Genomic DNA, 20,519 nt, shown 5'->3' on the forward strand with positions numbered 1-20,519 from the left:
AGAATTAATGTACACTTAACTCACCATGACATTCTTTGTGAAGAGAAGCTGTCCAGTGGTTAAATCATACTCTATGCCCTGAGGGGAGTGATCGCTGCCACCTCAAATCAAGATTATCCTTCCAGAAACCAGTACTCTTCTGAGAATGCAGCTGGTTGTATTCTTTCTCATAGAACTGAAACTGCCTTTACAGCCAGGTCTCATAATCTCCTACCCAGATACGAGTGTCTTTCATGGTAGCTACTCTTCTGGGGACCCACAGCGCCTCTCCCTTCCCTTTATGATGGTAGTTCTAACCAGAACGGAAAAGGCCATAAAACAGAAACAGCACAGACCTGGGCTCAGACAGACCTGCATCTGAATGCTCTGCAGGAACAACAAATTAACCCTCTGTGTCTCATTTCCTCACCTGCAAATGGGGCAACATTCCTCAAATGGCTTCTTGAAGATTAAGTGAAATGATGCATAAGAAAGCCCAGGCAGGCGCTGGGCGCACAGTAGGCCCTCAGTACATGTTCGCTTCCTCCTTCCCAGCTCTGTTTTTTGCATATGTGACAGCACTACTGACAAGAGAGTAGGTTAGAGACGCACTGAGGAGAGTTCTTAAGAAACATTACAATTAGGAAATAACTACCTCTTTTAAGTTGCTCTGCCCCTCCCTTCCCCAAATATGCCTTCTCATATTTTTCTTTTCCATTGTTAAGGCATAGACTGAGACAGAAGAGAAAGCAATTAGGAAAATTATAGGAGGCAGCAGAGTCTGACGTCAGTTGAAGGGGAAAGTAGCCATTATGAAAGAAAAGAATTGAGCAAAATGTGATTTGGGAAAAAACATGAAAGCCAGAGTTTTCCTTAACCAGCAAGGAAGGGCAAAGAGAGACCTTTAAAAATCATAATGGCTCCATACTGCTGCAATTGTCTACAATTTCATGAGAATGTCATGCAAGGTGGCTGAGGCTCTGTCAAATACTTTGTAGCAGTTATTAACTCACAGATTATTCCCCAAGGACTAGGAGTAGATCACAGTGCTACAATGTAAAGGGCCTCTGTAGCCTGTGTGGCATTAAAAGGTTAAAACCGTGCAACATTCAAGTTGGGACTTTACCCAAAGGTTGGGAAATTCTTATCTGTGATTCTCTGAGTAATCATTCTGCAGCCTCCTGGTACAAGTATATGCAATATTTGTTTCAGTCCATATGACAGGTCAGTCACTGGAGCAGTATTAAGTTGCTGAGGGAAGAAGAGCTGGATTGAGTTAAAGCAACATACCACCGCTTTAACAAGAGGACAGCAATTCTGGTTTGCTTACAACACTTAATTACCTTTTCCTCGCACACTCCCGCTCTCTGGGCATATTCTAAATTCACATTCCACATGCTTTGGGGCTTTTTATATCACAGTGGAAAACTTTTAAAACTTGAAGCAGAGGAAATCCAACTCAGTTCTCCTTCTCCTCGAGTTTACTTTCTCCCAATAGCCATCTGGAATTGGTCACCACAGCTTCATCGTAAATAACTGGGGAAGGGAGGGGGGGACACATGGTTTCTGCTTGCCCTTAGAAGACCTCACAATGCAGTGAGAGACAAACATGCACAAAAGAACATGAACAAGCTGGTAAGAAGGGGAGAGAGAATATGGAGAAGTGTTTTATGAGGGCCAAGGAGGAATCATCAGCCTCTAAGTTTTGTGGGCTGCCGACAAAGACCACTTTATCAATCCCAGTGGCACAGCTGATGGACAATTCTCACCCATATTTGGGGGAGGACGGAGCTTCTTTGAATTCCATTACTATTACTTATTTATTCGAAATCATAGTTCTAGATATATATCTAAAGCAGTGGTTCTTTATGGGGAGGTATTTCGCCCCCCAGGGGACATATGTTAACATCTGGAAACATTTTTGATTGTCACAAGTGGGGAGATGCTACTGGCACCTAGTGGGCAGAGGCCAAGAATACTAGTGAACATCCTACACTGCAGCAGACAGCCCCACACAACAGAGTTACCTAGCCCAAAATGTCAATAGTGCTAAGATTGAGAAACCTTGATCTAAAGCAAAGGAACTTTTGGAACTGACTTAATTGTATTCATGAAACAAAATAAAAGTTCTAGAATGCAAAGTTGATTTTATTCTTTCTCAGAGAACTGAAACTAGCCTTCACAGCCAGGCATCATAACCTCCCACCACTGACATCAATGTCTTCCACTTGCATCTGAAAAAATCTATCTCAAATGTCTTCTTTAATTATTTTAACCATAAAAATTATCTGGCAATTAATCTTAGATGCTCTTAAAATAATTTATGAATGCTGGTTTTCTGGAAAAAAGAATATATAAGCCTAAACAGGAAAATTATGAGACAAAAATAATTTTTATATTTAAATGGTAATTTTTCCAAACAAATCAGCATCGAGTTTATAATAAAACCTTACAAAAAAATGTCCGAGTCTGCTCAGGATGATAATAGTATCTGCAGCAGATGCCAACTTACTGTGAAAGAAGGTAAACAGGTCTGAGATGAATTTTCCAAAAGAGAGTAAGTTTAATAAGGAACATTTACTCTGCAGCCCCTGTATTCAAATATTAGAAATAAGTTTGGTCCACTAGAAAACATCACAGAGCTAACAGATCCAACATCCCAGTATCCAAAAGGTCCTTCAAGAAGGATGAAATCACGATTGGGCAACATATGGCCACGAAATCACGAAAAAAGAAAACATTGATAAATTGGGCTACATCAAAATTAAAACTTGTACATTTCAAAAGATACCATCAAGAAAACCAAAAGACAAGCCACAGAATAGGAGAAAATACTTGCAAATTATATATGTGATAAGGAAATTGTAATCAGAATATATAAAGTACTCTTATAAATCATTAATAAGAAAACAAAAAACCCAATTTAATAATGGGCAAAAGATTTGAATAGACATTTCACCAAAGAAGATATATGAATGGACTATATGCATATGGAAAGATTCTCAACATCATTAGTTATTAAGGAAATGCAAATTAAAACCACAATGAGATACTGCCTCACACCCACTAGAATTGCTATAATCAAAAATACAGACGTGTTGTCAAAAATGTGGAGAAATTGGAACCCTCATACATTGCTTTTGGGAATGTAAAATGGTACAGCCACTCTGGAAAACAGTTTAACAGTTTCTTAAAATAGTACAATAGTTTCTTAGAATGTCCATAACAGCATCATTCATGACAGGCAAAAAGTAGAAACAACTCAAATGTCTATCAACTAATGAATGGATAAACAAAATGTGGTCTATCCATACAATGGAATATGAAGTACATGCTACAACACGGTGAATCTCAAAAACATTAAGCTAAGTAAAAGAAGTGAGACACAAGAGGCCTCCTATTACATAATTTCTTTTATATAAAATGTCCAGAAAAGGCAAAAAAGACAGAATGTACATTAGTGATTGCTTAGAACTGGCGGTAGGAATGGAGAGTGACTAGAAATAAGCACAAGGTTTCCTTCTAGGATGATAGAAATGTTCTACACTTAAAACAGGTAGATGTTATGGCATTTAAATTACACCTCAATAAAGCTGCTACAAAAATCATGGAGGGGCCGGCCCGGTGGCATAATGGTTAAGTTCATGTGCTCCGCTTCAGCCGCCTGGGGTTCACAGGTTCGAATCCTGGGCGTGGACCTATGTACCACTCATCAAGCCACGCTGTGGTTGCATCCCACATACAAAATAGAGGAAGACTGGCACAGATGTTAGCTCAGGGCCAATCTTCCTCAAGCAAAAAGAGGAAGATCAGCAACATATGTTAGCTCAGGGCCAATCTTCCTCACCAAAAAAAAAAATCATGGAAGCTGGAAGATAATGCCCTGATTTTACTGATATGTAAGGCAGGTGACTGAGGCACATGTTTTAGATACTTAGAACCATGACGGCACATGTAAAGATATTTGGTTAATATTTATGGAATGAAAAGTTAACTTGCTTAAAGTCAAATAGCTAGAAGAGGGCAGAACTGAGTGCTCAATTCACAAATTTTTTCCCCCACAAAAACCCCGAACAACCCCAGCAGAATTCAGACAGAATGGCTATTCTCTTGTGTCAGCATAACAGTGCTGTTTATTACCAAATGAGCACACATTTTCCAGCTCTCAGCACACTGATTTTGATCCAAGCATGATAATACTTTTCCTCACCTCTGCGTAGAACCAGCTTCAGGTCTGTGTGGAAAATTAAACCCTAGGTTATTTGTTACTGAACCTAAAACACCAGAAAGGCTCTTTAAGAGTTTCACAACCATCCTCTTTGTCTTAACCTACGTCAATCTTGCTTCCCGGATAAGTAATTATTAGAGATGTGTTTGCAGTATCTGTGTGCACTGGTTCCAACATAAATACAACATTGTGTTCAGATTATCAATCTTGCCAGATATATTTAAAACAATTTTCATACTTTAACCTTTTTTAAAAAATGGTTTTATATCAGATTTCGTTATTTATTGAGTGTCATTATTTGTTGAGGAATTACACAGGGCAAAAGGCAGCAAGTTGTTTAAACCAAATGAACACTGCATACTTTCTAGATGTTTTTACCTTTTGCTACACAAAAACAAGCAGTTATATGGCCCTGAAATAGAGGTCTGAGTCCAGACATGCTCAGAATCTTCCAGGATGATACAACACTCTCTGTATCATAAACGGTTTGTACAACATGGGCTGATGCGTAATACTATTCCCACTGGTGTTTCTTTTCCTACTCTCCACCCCCATTTATTGGAATGCCACTTACTAGGAAGACAAACACCTTATAATCATTTTACTCATCAACAATATCTAAGGGATTAGTCTAAAACGTCACACAAAAAGTCAAATTCTCTACTCCACAAGTAAGGAAACAAACTGGGCACCAAGAGAGGTGTTTCCATTTATTATTTAACTTACCATAGTTCATCTACTAAGGCTCCAATTACTATGAAAGAAAAAGTGTAAACTTATTTATTATGAGCCATAAAAGTTCTCATTTTAGTAGTAAAATCTTCTGCTATAATTTCTCCCATCCCTACCTCCACCTTGAATACACGCAGTTCTGGTTGCCAAGAAGCTCAGCATATTTCACACGTAAGAAAGAACTAGAATTGAATCTTGTCTTCCCAAATTTTATGAGCTGAACAACCTTAGAAAATCACAACTTCTTTGAGCTTTAATTTCTCACACACACACTCATACACACACACGGGCTTGTCCGCCCGCAATGGAAGATAACATGGATGTATTTCGAAAGTCCCTTTGGGTCTGGACAGAATATGAACTTGTATTTAACCTTTCCCTCTTCCTTAGGTTGATGACTTAAGATCCCTCTTTTAATAAAGATAAAAATCTTAAGCCTTCTTTAAATGTTAATTGAAGTTTTTAAAATATATTAAGTATCATAGCTAAAAGTAAATCCAAGTCCCCCCACCCCCATTACCAGCTGAAATCACTGCTTTCGGCTGACCACCTACTGAATCACCCTGTGATGACAACTCTAGGCCCTTGTGACAGCTCTTGCTGGCGCCATCTTTCCTCCTTTGAAGAAAATAAAGACATGGAAATATACAATCCAATCAGAGGCAGAGTTCTACCACAACAAAATAAGCAACTTTGCTGAAGCAAAAATTATTACTTATTCCCAGAGTAAACCAAAAGGCTCCACTCAGAACACCTCAAGCAGCTACAGAAAAATGCAAATTAGAAGACCCAAGCTCTTATCCCTATTCTGTTGCTAGACAGTGGTCAGCTAAGCTGTACAACAGCCCCTACCTTTGAAATCAGAATGTTCTCCTTAGTAAATTACTTTAAGATCCTTTTGTAAGTATAGGAGTCTGAAAGACCTAGAAACAAACTCTCAGTCTTGCAGAAGAATGAATGTTTTCCAAAGAAGCAACATCATAAATGATGGCTGGCTTTGCCTCTGTGATTCCCCAAAGCTTAGTCTACCCGTCATTCAATTGAGGCATCTGGTTCTGCCGTTTTAGAAACCTGAGGACCAGAGGATTATTTCTATGGGTAAATAAATGCACCTGAATTCCAAACGAAAAAGACAAATTGTCTACAAGTGGAGTGTCCACTGCAACTTTAAAATGGGGCTTGAGGGCCGGCCCCGTGGCTTGGTGGTTAAGTGCGCGCGCTCTGATGCTGGCGGCCCGGGTTCGGATCCCGGGCGTGCACCGAGGCACCACTTCTCCGTCCATCCTGAGGCCGAGTCCCACATACAGCAACTAAAAGGATGTGCAGCTATGACATACAACTATCTACTGGGGCTTTGGGGAGAAAAAAATAAATAAAATCTTAAAAAAAAAAAATAAATAAATAAAATGGGGCTTGATTCTTCAGTTTTCAAAATTTAAACACGGAAAAAAAAATAAAGAATGCCAGAGCTAAGAAGCATTATATAATCTAACATAATAAGTCACACGATAACACAGAATTTCACATCTAGAAGGGATGTTAGTGGTGATCTGGAACAACTTCTATTTTTAATGTTAATCCTCTATAGTAGGAGCGACTAATAAATAATGGCTCTACTTTGAGTTCACTCAATTGCGAAAAATCCAGACATTGTTAAAGACTATCAGGCATGCATAATGCTCTTTTTTAAATCCAGGTCCTCTGGGCAAGGATTTTTCTTTTTCTTTCTCTCAGAATTAAGACTTCAACCATCCTAAACAGAAATGTAAGTATGTTTTAAAACCTTTTAGGGTTAGTCTTACACCAATGCTACCACTTTCAATTTAAATAGTTCTGATTGCTAAGGAATGCCAACACACTTCATTCACACACTGCATGCATACAAATCCTGAATGTGAACAGATGCTCCAGCACTTTCTACTCGACCACTTTGGGCAAGTCACCTAATATTTCCAAGCCACAGCTTCTTCCTTTATTAAAAAGTGGAGACAACCTGATTTCATGACTTCACAGGGATACAAGAACCAAATCAAACGACGTGAAAACACGTTTGGGAAGAGTACTGATATATATACAAATGCTTGTTATGATTATAAGATCTCCAAACTCCCATATTTCACTAAAAAAAAGAATTTTGCTCCAAATGTTCAGATGTAGAACCTGAAACTTATAGTTGCTTATAGGCTTATAGTTGCTGAGTTGGCATTACATACTTTAAAACCAAACAAGTCTCCAGGGACTTTTCTATCTAAAGTTTCTTCTAGGAAAGTAGAGTAAGATGTTAAAACTTAGGTTTCTACATTTTTATATTTTCACAGGTGGAGCACACACTTTCACTACATCCCTCTTGAGGGCAGGAATAGTACCTTAGTCATCATTTTAGCTACAGTAACCAGCAGAGACTAGCTCTGTGCTTAATATCAGAATATACTTTTTCAGAATAAAAGTAAAATGTTAATATAATATGTATATTATATTACATATATGAGGTAGAAAGAGATCTGGCCTCGGAGTACAGACACCTGCTCTCACACTGTATACAACCTTGCACAAGTCCCTCAAGCATCCTAGCCTTCATTTTCCTTTACAAATCTACACTGTAAGTCTGTAAAGCCCTTTTATCTGATGTCAGACATCCACCCAGAATACTCCAAATAAGGCCTTTGAGTGAAAAAATGTAAAAAAGATTCCTACGAAGTCCATGCATACACTTTATCCATATAGAAGCTTATTGACTTTTATTTCATGTATATTGATAACAAACTTGGTTATCTGGTTATGAGATATCTCCCACTGTTGGTTAAAAGCAGTAAAATAGATCAGACGTCGAAGGAAAGAGAAACTGGAGAAACCCTAAAGGTTCCTCTTCCTGATGCATGGAATGAAACCAAACCTTCCCAAAAAGGTAGATCAGATTCAATCCAAAATCATACTATGGCCTAATATCACCAAACACCTGACAAAATTCATTCATTATAGTAGTCTCCATCTCTTAGGCCAAAATTAGGCTCAATGTGTGATTAATTTAATTCAACCCTTAATTATGGTAAAACAGAATGACTGCTCAGCAAATACTGCATTCTAATGCTATCCACCATTACCCTACTCATTAACCTGGGAAGAAATGATAAAGCCCTCTTTTATAGTTCACTTTTCCTTACTTCACTAGCCAGTCTTATTTTATTTTTCACTATATAACATTAATGGAATCACAAAGGTCATCTAATTCTAACTGGAAGTCGGCTTTTGAGTTATCTAAGAAGCATTTTACATACAGAAATAAAGTGGATTATTTTACAGAAATAATTTTACCCCCAGTGATACTGGAACCACAGGCACTCCAGGACCAGTTCAACGGACCCCATCTTATTAACAGAGTAATTAAGAAAGTTTGCAAAGTCACGTGGCCAGAGCATGTGCAGAAGAAGAAATCTTGACCTGAAATGACCACAAAACCAAAGATTCTCCTCCCCATAGAACCAAAGGACCGAGGCATGACCAGAACTTAAAAGTTGGACTCGTTAGAAGTGAGGAGTCTGTCATTCAGGAAGATCCAGTGTTAAAATTCCTTCCCCACCTTACTATACATGTTTAAAATCTTACCATGAAAGTTCAGAACCTCATCATAAATGTTTAGAAGCTTATCATAAATGCTTGAAGCCCACCAATCAAAACCTATCCCGCCAGCATTTCCACATGCCAGCCTGTTCTCCCTAACCTCTTAAATTTTGCCCCAAATCCTGAATTGGGGAGACAGATCTGAGGGCACATGCCCCGTCTCCCTACAGATCGATCTTGCAGATTAAAGCTGATCTCTTTTCGCAAAAGCTGATGCCGTAATTAACTGGCTCGTTTATGCGCGCTGGGTAGGAGAACCCCATTTTTGTGCAGTAACAATGCTAATGTACTTTAAAGAAGTACCATGTTACTATTCGCCAACTAGAGGGAATCAGCTCTTTCAATCAGCTCTTTTCTGCCAATTCTGAACCCTGAAGCACATGATAGAGTACCATAGCCATCAGAATACTTGACATTTCAGATACTGGCTTTGAAAGGACTTTTATATATCAGTAATGGAAATCCAAATGCATATAATTCTTTTGCAAAGTTAAATACACCAAGAATCTTAAGAATCTTGAGCAAATTCTGATATGTTCACTAGATGTAACATATGATGGAAACTAATTTATGAGGTAATGTTAATTGAAAAATATCAAGGTATAAATTATATATGAAATACTATATATAAAATATTAAAAATAGATTTTATATATTTATATAAAACATTTAAAAGATTTTATATATTTATATAAATTATATATTGTATTACTTATAAATATATAACTTTACATATATTTTTATACTTAAAAGTATTTAAATTTTTAATTAAAAATATAATATATATAAAATGTAAAAAATTATATATAAAATATCAGGATAAAAATTATATATGAAATGTAATTACTATTTTTTTTAAACCTATGCATTCGAAAAAAGACTGGAAGGAAATCCACAGAAATGTCAACAGTACTTGTGCTTGGGTGATGAGATCATGGCTGACATTTTCTTTTCTTCATATGCTAAATCTTACTTAATGAGTATGCACGACATTTACAATGAAACAATTTTTAAAAAGAAAGGAAATAAATGGGAAGGAGCATTGCTTAGAGGTAAAGAAACGGCAGAATTAGAGCAGTTAGTTACCATTTAGTAAGTGCTATAACTAAACTTTTACCCTCCCAAGGAACTTTTTAAGTGAGCACAAATGATAACTAAGTTACAGAATATTTGTACCGGAGGAACATCCTACCTAATTCTGTCATTTGACAGGTACAGAAAAAAAATTATAGTTGTAGGATGCTTTACAGTTTACAAAGTGCTTTCAAAATGTCGTATCACTTGTCCTTCAAACAATCTTGTGAGATAGGTTCATATGCCCCATTTTAAGGTTCGGGAAACTGAGGGCGCGAGAGAGAAGGTGTATCTACCACTTATCGAATGTTTACTATGTGCCAGCCGCCGGGTTAAGCACACCGATCCTGTTAAAATTATCACCATTTTACAGATAAGAAAACTGAAAGGCAGAGGTTAAGTTGCTCACTATCTTACAGCTGAGAGTCCCGGCTTTGACTCGAAGCCACACATTTAAAACAGGAGTCCCGCGTTATAATCAACCTCACTGAGTCCTTTAAAGGAAGAGCTGAGCCTGTGATCCAGCCCCGTGCTCTCTCTACAACACTGGTCTCCTCGCCCATGGTTTCTTTCAAGAGTTACTTAGTTTGGCAGCCACTGTGAAGGTCCAGAGGCAAAGGGACTGGGCCCAGTATTGCCCAAAAACTAATGCTGGCGGAGAGCCTACGCCCTAGAAGGCAGGCAAGGCAGTGAATACTAGAGTGGAGGGGACAAGCTAACAAGTCTTATATACATCAAGCGGTAGCCCAAAGGAAACATACTCTCTACCTCAGGAGCAGGGACAGCAACGAAAACCACAATTCCTGCGCCCTACACTCGCGTAACTCGGTACCATTTCCAGAGCGCCTTTTGGTTCATCTCAAAGGATCCCCGCAACAACCCGAGGGCTGGGCGGGGCAGGGATTAGTACCATTTTACAGAAAAAGCTGGAAGAAACGCAACAGAGGACCAGGCAGGCAGAAAAGCAACGAGGGTAAGAGCTAGGAGTAGACGCCAAGGGGAACTGGGCACCCCGACCGAGTCTGAGGGGCACTCTCGAGGAACCACCGGCCACCGCCAAGTGGAGGGACAGCCCAAGGCCCACGGCAGGGACAGAGGCCCAGAGGGAAGCCATGGTGCTGAGGCTGTCGTCCGCCGAGGCTCGGGGGGTGGGGCGTGGAGGTCAGCCCGGGAGCCTCGCTACTCACGTTGCACCAGCCGGTCCCCGGTGAAGGTGGAAGAGCAGCTGGTGACGAGCGCACAGGGGACACCTGCAGCCATAGCCCCGCTCCCAAGCCGGTTCCGTGCGGCAGCCGCTTCCGCCTTGGGCTGCACCACGGCCGCCGGCGCGCGGGGGAGACACGCCAGGAAGGGCGCGTTCTCGGAACGGACCGGCTGCCCTGACTCCTCCCTCACCCCCTCTTCCGCTCCCGGCGTAGAACAGGCCGGGCTGCGCGTGGTGTTGCCATGGAGACAAGCACCCTCCGCAGTTGGTTTCCGCGGCTGGAGACTGCGTCTTCCGCGGGAGGTAGCCCTTATCCTCCTTAGCCATGGCACAGGGGAGTGAAATCTACGACCCCATCGGATCCATCTTAATCCAGGTGGGAAATGAGCCTTTCCTGGCCCTGCCCAGCTAAGACACTTCCAAGCGAGGCGCAGCGGCGCCAATCCACTTGCGTCCACCCATTTGGAGCGCCTCCCCCCGACTGCCTCTTTCGCGCGAGGGGCACTGCCCCTCAGAGAACTCCCCCAATATGCCAACCCAGATCTAGTCCACGAACCTAACACGCCTCTGGTGCCTTACTCTGGAGGTTGCGCTCCAGAAGCACGACCACTCTGCCTCTGGTATAACTTCAAAACCATACACCTCACACCCGAACCTTTACTTCGAAAAATCCACCTTTACTCTGAGGCACCATGGTAAAATGTTATGTTGTGAAAAATTTGACCCCATGATGTGAGAGAGATACAAATTAGCCACATTGAGGAGGTGATAAGAAATTTGGGGAGAAGTTGAAATATGTGAACTGCTTTTCTTAAGCACCCAAATTTTTTGGATCTAAAAGTCCCTTGCAAATAAATGAGTCTTGGGGATGTAATGTACAGCATGATGACTATAGTTAAAATACTGTATTTTATATTTGGAAGTTACCAAGAGAGTAAATCTTAAAAGTTCTCATCACAAGAAGAAAGAAATTGTAATTATGTGTGGTGATGGATGTTAACTAGACTTATTGTGATGATCATTTAGCAATATATACAAATATTGAATCGTTATGTTGTATACCTGAAACTAATATATGTCAATTATATCTCAATAAAAATAAATAAAATAGAAGTCCCTTGCTTGGGAACACACACATAGGAAAATATATTAAAGAGAATGAACGGATTGCAAATCAAGTTAAAGTTTTGAGTATGGAAATGTGACAAATTTAAAAACTCAGGGAAATAATTTTTTCTAATCTGAGGGGGAAAATATTAAGAAAGTCTTAACTTCTCCAGTACAACTCAGTTTGTGACAGTTAGACTCAGATTTTTCCAAAATGGTAAAAGCATTTTGTTGTTTTTTCACATTTACATGTGGTAGCTTTAAAACGTTTCCACATATCATCACTTTTAACTTTTATATTTAGCTCCATTTGACTAAGGCTTGAAATAATTTGCCTGTCACCCTCTCAGGACTCTCACTTAGATCTGCAATGGGTCTAATTTTTCTTCCTGCCAGGATTTTGGTCTCTTACCTCCCATCTGGGAGAGACTTCTTTAAATTCACCTTTTCCAAAATACAAACCCCTAAACTCACCAGTTTCATAGATTTCCCTATTATGAATCATACCCAAATCTTCTTACGTCACCTTTTATTATCCTCTCTTTCACCATCACCCTAGAATGAGTTTAGCCAAACTGCAAAGTCTGAGAGAACAGGCTCCACAAGACTGTCCTCCCTTTGACACTAGGCACAAGTTCAGGCGTCCCCAGAGGCATCCTCACTTCAGACCAGCTGTCTAGAAATTTGGGGGCCTGTGACCACCTCACACTGGCTAATTTGCTAGAGCAACTCACAGAGCTCAGGAAAGCACTATGCTTACAATTACAGTGTTTTTATAGCAAAAGGATACAAATTAAAGTCAGCCAAGAAGAGACGCATAGGGCAGAGTCCGGATGGATCCAAACGAAGCTTCCAGTCATCCTCTCCCCGTGGAGTCATGGACTGCATTACCTCCTCCCAGCCACGATGTGTGACAGTATGCACAGAGTATTGCCAACTAGGGAAGCTTACTCGAGTCTTAAGTCTCCAGAGTTTTTACTGGGGCTCAATCACGCACTGCCCATGTGGCTGACCTTTAGTATCCAGCCAATCCTAGAGGTCAGACGTGCGTTTAGTCTCTAGTTCCTCTAGAGGTTGGAACTGATGGGAGCATGGCTCAAAGTCCCCATCATAAATCACATTGTTAGACTGTCTGGTGGCCAAAGCCCTCAAGCAAAGACACTCCTATCAAGCAGGACACTCGGGGGCCTAGAGATCACCTCCCAGTGTCCAAGGGCAAAGGCCAGACCTCTCTTTGGGAAAAGCTAAGAATAGTCATATCCATGCTGATCAGCACTCCCACTTGCTTAAAAGAGTTACTATGGGCACACTAGGTGGAGGGCTGAGTAGAGAAAGAGAGCCTACATGTTAACCTGATTATCGAGGCTGACCTCTAGAGACAGTGTAAAATTCTCCCTGGTAATACGTAGAATATGTAGTGTGAAGAAATGTGGAAGACCTTCCCTACTTTCCCACTGAGTCCTGAGTATTTGTGAGCATATAGCATCACTCTCAGACATGCCAACGTGATTCCACTTCTACCTGGGGCTGTGGTTTACTTCCTTCAAACAGGCTACCAACAAGCAGTACATCCAGTAGAAAGAACGCTTGGCGGGGAGTCAGAATGAGGTCTGACCCTGGCAATGACATTCTTCCAGGTGGGTAGCTGGGCTAGTCACTTCACCTCTCTGGGCCTCAGTTTTCTCTTCTGTAGGATACATAGCTGAGATTCAATCCACCTCTGATTCTAAATTGGCCCAATTTCCCAAAAGCTACATAATTTCTCTTTACTGTAAAGTGGACTTCCTTTAATGTTAGCCTAGGCAATCAAATTGTTTCTGTCAATTTATGTATTATATATATTTGCCAGGAAGCAGAGGTGTTTCAAATTTCCACTTGCTTCACCCTAATATAGTGCATTAGGTCTGGGTCTCAATCAGATACCTTAAGAAACTCTTTAGACCAGTGGTTCTCAAGTGTGGTCCTAGGACTAGCACCATCAGCACAGCTGGGAACTTGTGAGAAATGCAAATTTTCAGACCCCGCTCCAGACCTACTATATCAGAAGCTCTGGTAGTGGGGACCAGCGACCTTTTTTACAAGCCTTTCAGATGACTCTGATGCACACTCAAGTTTGAGAGCGATTACTTTAGATCATATTATAAAATATAAACTAATATAATTTCAAAGAAAAATAAGCAAAGCTAACATGGCATTTACCAGGTATCATGCACAGTTTTAAATGCTGTATATATTTTAACTCATTTAACCCTTACAACAGGGCTATCAATAAGTACTATTATTATTTCACGTGATGGAAAGGAAACTGACCAAAGATGAGTATTATTTTCTCAAACCTTTTCAATCCGTCAATCCTGGTAGAAAAAGAAAGTCTTCCCTTGCCCCTTTTCTAAATCCTGCCTTTTCCACTGAATTTTCCCCAACCTTTAGCTTTGTATGTTTATAAATTTACATTTGTATATTTGTAGATATTATGCATGTACTGGTTAATGGCTAGGCATGAAGGATCTGGATTCAGACTGCCTGGATTTGAATAGTTCCTCCAACTAAGCAGCATGTTACCTTGCACAGGTTACTTAACCACTTTAAACCTCAGATTCCCTCAAGCATAAAATGAAGATAATATGAACTCCCTCTTAGAAGTCTTGTAAGGATTAAAATACAGGATAACACATAAAGTACAACACTCAATAGATTTTAGTTATTATTAGATCTGGTCTCTTACCCTTTAACATTACTTAGTTTTGTGTACATTTCTGTGTCTTTTTAAGGTTAGCCTTCTTTTTACTCTAAGCTTCTGGAAGAAAAGGAAAAATTAATTTTAACCTGTCCTTTTAACCAGGACTACTCCATTTCTGACTAGAACTTTATGGGTGTTGCTGTTTGGCAAAGAAGGTATGCCTTGTTTTCCTGATTTAAGCTGATTTTTTGGATATCCCATTTTACCTAGGTTTGGGTAGGATCCAGTTTAACAGGATTGGGCCATAGATCCTGGGAGACTGGATAATGATCTACTCATTAATTCAGTCTCCAATAATATGTGCTATGTTCAAAAATGAATGGAACTGCAATAACATTTACTATTATTTAGGAAACATTATAGATGGTACAAATCAATAATAAAAGTAATATTTTGATAAAATGTCTAATATACTTAAGAGAAAATCTTTAAATTTAAAAAAATCAGTGCTCTAAATTATAAACTCTTTGACTTATTATGAAAACGTGTGCCTTATATGTTTGGATTTTTCAAGAGAGTGCTTATTGTTAATATTCTATCCCATTGTCAGATCATGTATCAAAGTCCATGTTTTTGTTTTTGGTTCAGGAAATATGATTATCACCTCCACATAGAGTCTACTAGGCAGCATTTTGTTAACTACTTCTTTCACTTTCAAGTCTATAATTCAGACTTTTTATAATTTTAGCTGGATCTTTCCTCAACTAATCAAAATAGTGAGGTTTTACTATAGTGATAATAATCATCATTATATTTAAAATAGTAGCCAATTTTTAGTGAGAGCCAGACACTGCTGAGAGCTTTAGATTATTATCTCAAGTCCTAACAACAACTCTGTTAAGCAGGTATTATTTTTAGCCCCATCTACAGAAGGAGAATCTAAGGTACAAAAAAGGTAAAGTAACTTGCCCTCAGTGATTAATCCAGTGTGTGTTGATCCTTAACAGATGATAGCATGTTTCTGAAACAATCTTGGAGAAGTTTGGTGGTGACTTTGGGATGTTTCCTAGATGCGTTCTTTTATTAGCAACTGTTAGAAGCTTTGTTTTTATACTTTATTAATAATAATGTGGTGCCTTTTTAATATGTCTTTATAAATGCTTGCTTGACCCAACAATTAAACATATGTTTGTGTAACAAGGATTACCTAGTCTTGCAATCAAAATTAGCTTTTTAATGAGTTTTGGAAATCATATTTCAAAAACCTAACAGTTATATTTTAACACCAACCTTGGAAATACTGGAGCTAATTGACAGCTTGATATTATCACTGTTTTTCTTATCAGTCCCTCTGTCTGGTTTGCCAAGAGCATACAGCGTAAAACTGAATGGGAAAGTGATGAGAATGACTTGGCCAAACTCTACCTTTAGCAGAGACAAATCAAATGGAATTACGAGACTGCTTTTGACAATATGGAGTCTGATTGCATGACTCTCTTAAATTCTAGAGCAAATCTTTGCTGCATTAAATCTTTCAAGGGCTTCTTATTAAGCAGCCCCATCCCCAACTGTCAAGATAATAATCTTCCTCCAAGTAGGAAATGTATGGAAAGTGATGTGTTTGATGATCACAGAGATGATGAGCGACACGTAAAATTTCAGTATGGTAGATAGGAAAAAGAAAGAACAGAGATTTAGAACTTAATCTCTTTTCCTACTCAAGTCCGGTGACACATTTCCTACACTACTTGCCTCTATTGCAATTATACAAACAGATGTGCAGTTGTTAAGAGGGGAGAAGAAAATATAAGGCAAGAAAAGTAAAAAGCTCTTGAGAAAGATTAGGAGAGCAATTCAAATCAATGAACATTTACTAAGGTGCCAGTTATGTGCTAGGAGTTTCACCAGGTTTTACAATTCAGGAGGAGAATTAACTTTTGTTCTGTGCCCTCCTATGTGGCGGGCCCTGTACGAAGCACTTTACATACTTTAACTCATATTATTCTTGCCACTATGCTGAGAGGTAGCTATTTATCCCCATTTTACTGATGAGAACAGTCAGGCTCTAAAAATCTAAGTAAATCTGCCAAATTTAGTTTAGTAAAGGAGGAAATAGGACTCGAGTTCATTTCTATCTGGCTCCAAAGCCTATATTCATTCATTTTCACACACATTACCTCATTTTCATTCAACTATTCTATGAAGTAGAGTAATTCTTTTGTTTTCCCTTGGTGAAGAAACTAGAGAAAATGTAGGTGGTGTACATGGATATCGTGTGACTAGTGCTAGAACAAGGAATTATGTTCATCTGCCTTTTACTGACTTCTTACCGATGTACCGGACCAATTACATATTATCTCACAACCCCATGAAGAAGTATAATTGTTCGCACAAGGCAGATGAAGAAATCAGACCTTTGTTTTCCTGATAAGTAATCCAGTGCAGTGTTCACTGCCTCCCGCAGTTGACAGGCATAATGATACATGATACAGAATGATACATGAAGCTACAAATACTGCAGATACTAGAGCTACAAGGAGGAAATTCTGTGCATTCAAAGGATGAACCAAAAAATGTGGGCCTGGAAGTTGGGCTTGCCCTTGAACTGCCTCTTTGTACTTTCCGAATGTCTTTAGACGATAGATGGTAAATCAGCTTGCAGCAGTAATTTGGACAAAACAATCGAAAGAAGTACGTCTTCATCCTCAGTGCATACCAGCAAACAGTAGGTGTGTTCAAATTTCAATCTGTGAGCCCTGAAGGCTTTACATGACAATTTGTGCAGAGTACAAATGACCAGATGTGTCTGCCAGACTGCGATGCCCATTAGTGAAAAGATGCAAATTCTGATCTTTTGAATACTTGGCTCTGTGGGAAAACTCGAGAGTAATCGATAACATATCCTGGATCAAGGTGTAGGTCCAGTTATACTAAGGAAGAAAAGGTAACTGTTTCAAAATGCCTTCAGCAACCCAGTCTGCAGATTGTTATTGGTGTGACTATTGCTGAAACAGGTGTTGGGTTCATAAATTTGCATAACAAAATGTTTTTCTTGTGGCAGAAGCCCATACAATAATTGGTGCCATCTGTATTTATCTGCTGAAGTTTGGTTTCTAATGTGAATGCAGAGAATCTTGTGCTGTCTAATTTCATAGTGCCCATTTTATTCTGAGGGTTCTTGACACTGGAGAGAGGTTCGTCATTTCCAAGGAAAATACACACTGAAGGAAGATGTTACAGTAATAACATATGTTGCTTTTTCTTCATGGATCATTTTAATTTCTGACTATCTAAAATAAAATCAAGGCCATACACCCACAGAACTTCTTCAGAGAAACATGTGGGGAAGATTCAGCTAGAATGGAAAACTAACAGGCCTTGTCAACATATTTACAGTTCTCTTTTGAAAGGCACTGCTTCTATTAGAACATCTCTTTACTGGAAGTTTTCTCTTTTCTTGCCTCTTAACCAATTTGTAGAAATCGGAATCTGGCACAACCTTCTTATCATCTCTGGGTCAACTGCTTTACCCCCCACAGAGAAAGCAGAACCATTGAGTTGTGGTTTTATCTTGGATCTCTTTCTAATGGGGGAAGGAAAAATAGAAAATTGTACCCAAGTTTAGTTTTTTAAAATCTGAAAGACAATAATGGAATATCCTGATAAAGAATACTTTAGAACCGGAGACAGTCCTTTTCAATGAATACCATAAAATTCAACTCTGTTGTCTCTAACAATTCAAGAAAATTGCAAACCTTTAAAATAACTGTTTTAGGTGGACTATGTATGTATTGTTTCAATATTTTATGTTTTTTATACTTATAGGTCCATGAAGACCTTTATCAATTAAAGGAGAAATTAACAAACTTCCCACTTGAGGAAAAAGGAGAGACTTTAGACATTCAGAATCTTGAGACAGCAATCAAAAGAACTGAAATGGGGTTAAAAGTAAGTAGAGATTTAGATATTAAATAAAATACAGGAAGAAGACAAAGATTCTTCTAGAAGAAAAGAATTGTGGTTCTCACAGGACCCTGTGTAATCCTGTAACAGAGGTGGACTTAGGTTCACCTCTCATTCTGTTCCTTTTTTTTTCATGATGATGATTATTAACTGATTGATTTACATACTGAAACAATCCACAAAGAATTTAAAATATTGATAATGTAAGATTATACAGTGATAACCCCCAAAATATGGTTTGATAAAAAGAATTTAGAATTTAAAAAATAATCACTGTTAGTCCAACAAAATACCTGACCAAAAAGGATTCATACCAATACATTGCAGCGCGTTTCTATCAGGTTCACTGGGACTCTAAAAAATAAGAGGACTTTTCCCAAATAGCTCAAATGTTTTGAGATTAGTCATTTTTGTGATATTGTAATCCAGTGGGTAAAACTGAAGAAATATACTCGTTTCAGAACAGAGAAATAAAGTAGATAGGGACTTCATCATTGTAGATGGATCTAAGGGCTGAGGAGAATCCAATCTTCAGACCAGGATAATTTTCATTTATAAAACAAGGATGTATTAACACATGGGTCCAAATAAGGTACATCTCCATCTTCTAGATCTCTGTCATTGTCTCTGCTCTTGCTTCAGAGTTTCACTCTACCATGTTCTCAGCTTCGTTGCTCAGCTCCTGAGGCTGTGAGGGAGGTAGTATACTTTGTAACCTCATCAGACTAGCACATCATTGTCCTGTATCACCTGATGGTGAGAGGGCTGGGCCCAGCTGGAGTCTTTGGCTTGGCCATTTTAAATAATCTGATACCTAACGGCCAAATTCTTTACTCAGATGTTTACTTGAATTGCTCATAAGAGAAAGACATTAGTCCATGTCTGAATTGCCTAGTAAATTTACTTGGGTAAGCAATTCACTGACTATTGTGCATAGTTTCATTTGTGAATAGGTCTACAGGTCACTCAAGCTTTGAGTCTCACTTCTTTATTATGCTTTTTGGGGTAAAGTAATTTGGCCTTGAGATGCCTAATGATACCTTAGGCGTGTAATAACCACATAGCATGTTGTGTCTTTTGCCTTAACTACACTATTCAGAGTGTTAACCTAATGAAATGGAGTAAATTAGCTGAGTGTCTTAAGTCCACTATAATGGCCTAAACTTGAACTTTTCTGTAACAGATTCACATTGAGAAGTATTTAAATGTTGTAAACCATCATGTGTTAACAACTCCTGTTAATGACGATAACATATATTCTCCTCACACTTCCAAATGGTAAGTAAAGTAGCCATTTTGGGGTCCAAAATAAGTACAATAAAAAAATAACTTTTCTCATTCAGGTGAGATGACTGTAAAGACAAAATTTTCTTGGCTTTGTTCATATCCATTCTACTAATTTCAGTATAGGTTTTGCATAAGAAGTTAATGGCAGAATTTGGACTTTAATAAAGTTTATTCTAGGTTACTTTTATTGAGTTCTAATGCTTGACACCATGACAGTTATTTCTAGGTCCTAGTTTTGGTGTTACTCTTTTTTATTTTTAATAAAAGCTATCCAAAATTCAACTCCTAAAGGAAATATTTTAATGCAAATCAGTTTTTACACTACTCAGATCACATGGTACTTTCTTTACAATTTTTAGCGTGTCATATGTGCTGTATTGTAAAGATGATTTTGGTATCCAGGGTAAACAAATCAAAAATAGTAAAACTTGCTTGAAATGCTCATTATGTAATACATCCTAAGAGATGGTTTATTAAAATTAGAATTGAGTTAAAGAGAAATGACCTTGCCTCACTTTGGACCTTCTTACTTACAGGCCTCCTGAATTGGAGTGTATGTAGATTAAGGTTTTGTACTAAGCTTAAAAACCCTGTGGCCCTATTTGCATTGTAAACGTGTACCAAGCATAAGGGAATAATATCAGACA

General features: G+C 38.7%; 2 protein-coding genes across 2 annotated transcripts in view; one reads left to right on the plus strand and one right to left on the minus strand.

Moving 5' to 3' along the window:
• Positions 1-10,924, minus strand: part of AAGAB (alpha and gamma adaptin binding protein) — a 48,926-nt gene extending 38,002 nt beyond the window's left edge. Inside the window, exon 1 of the mRNA XM_058541924.1 lies at positions 10,819-10,924. Within this exon, the coding sequence (XP_058397907.1) occupies positions 10,819-10,891 (73 nt within the window). The 5' untranslated portion in view covers positions 10,892-10,924. The remainder of the gene's footprint in view (positions 1-10,818) is intronic.
• A 202-nt stretch (positions 10,925-11,126) lies between these two features.
• The window catches only part of IQCH (IQ motif containing H), a 193,694-nt gene continuing 184,301 nt past the window's right edge, over positions 11,127-20,519 (plus strand). The window contains exons 1-3 of the mRNA XM_058541925.1: positions 11,127-11,211; positions 18,448-18,570; positions 19,769-19,863. Of these exons, the coding sequence (XP_058397908.1) occupies positions 11,161-11,211; positions 18,448-18,570; positions 19,769-19,863 (269 nt within the window). The 5' untranslated portion in view covers positions 11,127-11,160. The remainder of the gene's footprint in view (positions 11,212-18,447; positions 18,571-19,768; positions 19,864-20,519) is intronic.

This window comes from Diceros bicornis, chromosome 5 (genome assembly GCF_020826845.1).
Source record: "Diceros bicornis minor isolate mBicDic1 chromosome 5, mDicBic1.mat.cur, whole genome shotgun sequence".
Lineage (NCBI taxonomy): Eukaryota > Metazoa > Chordata > Mammalia > Perissodactyla > Rhinocerotidae > Diceros > Diceros bicornis.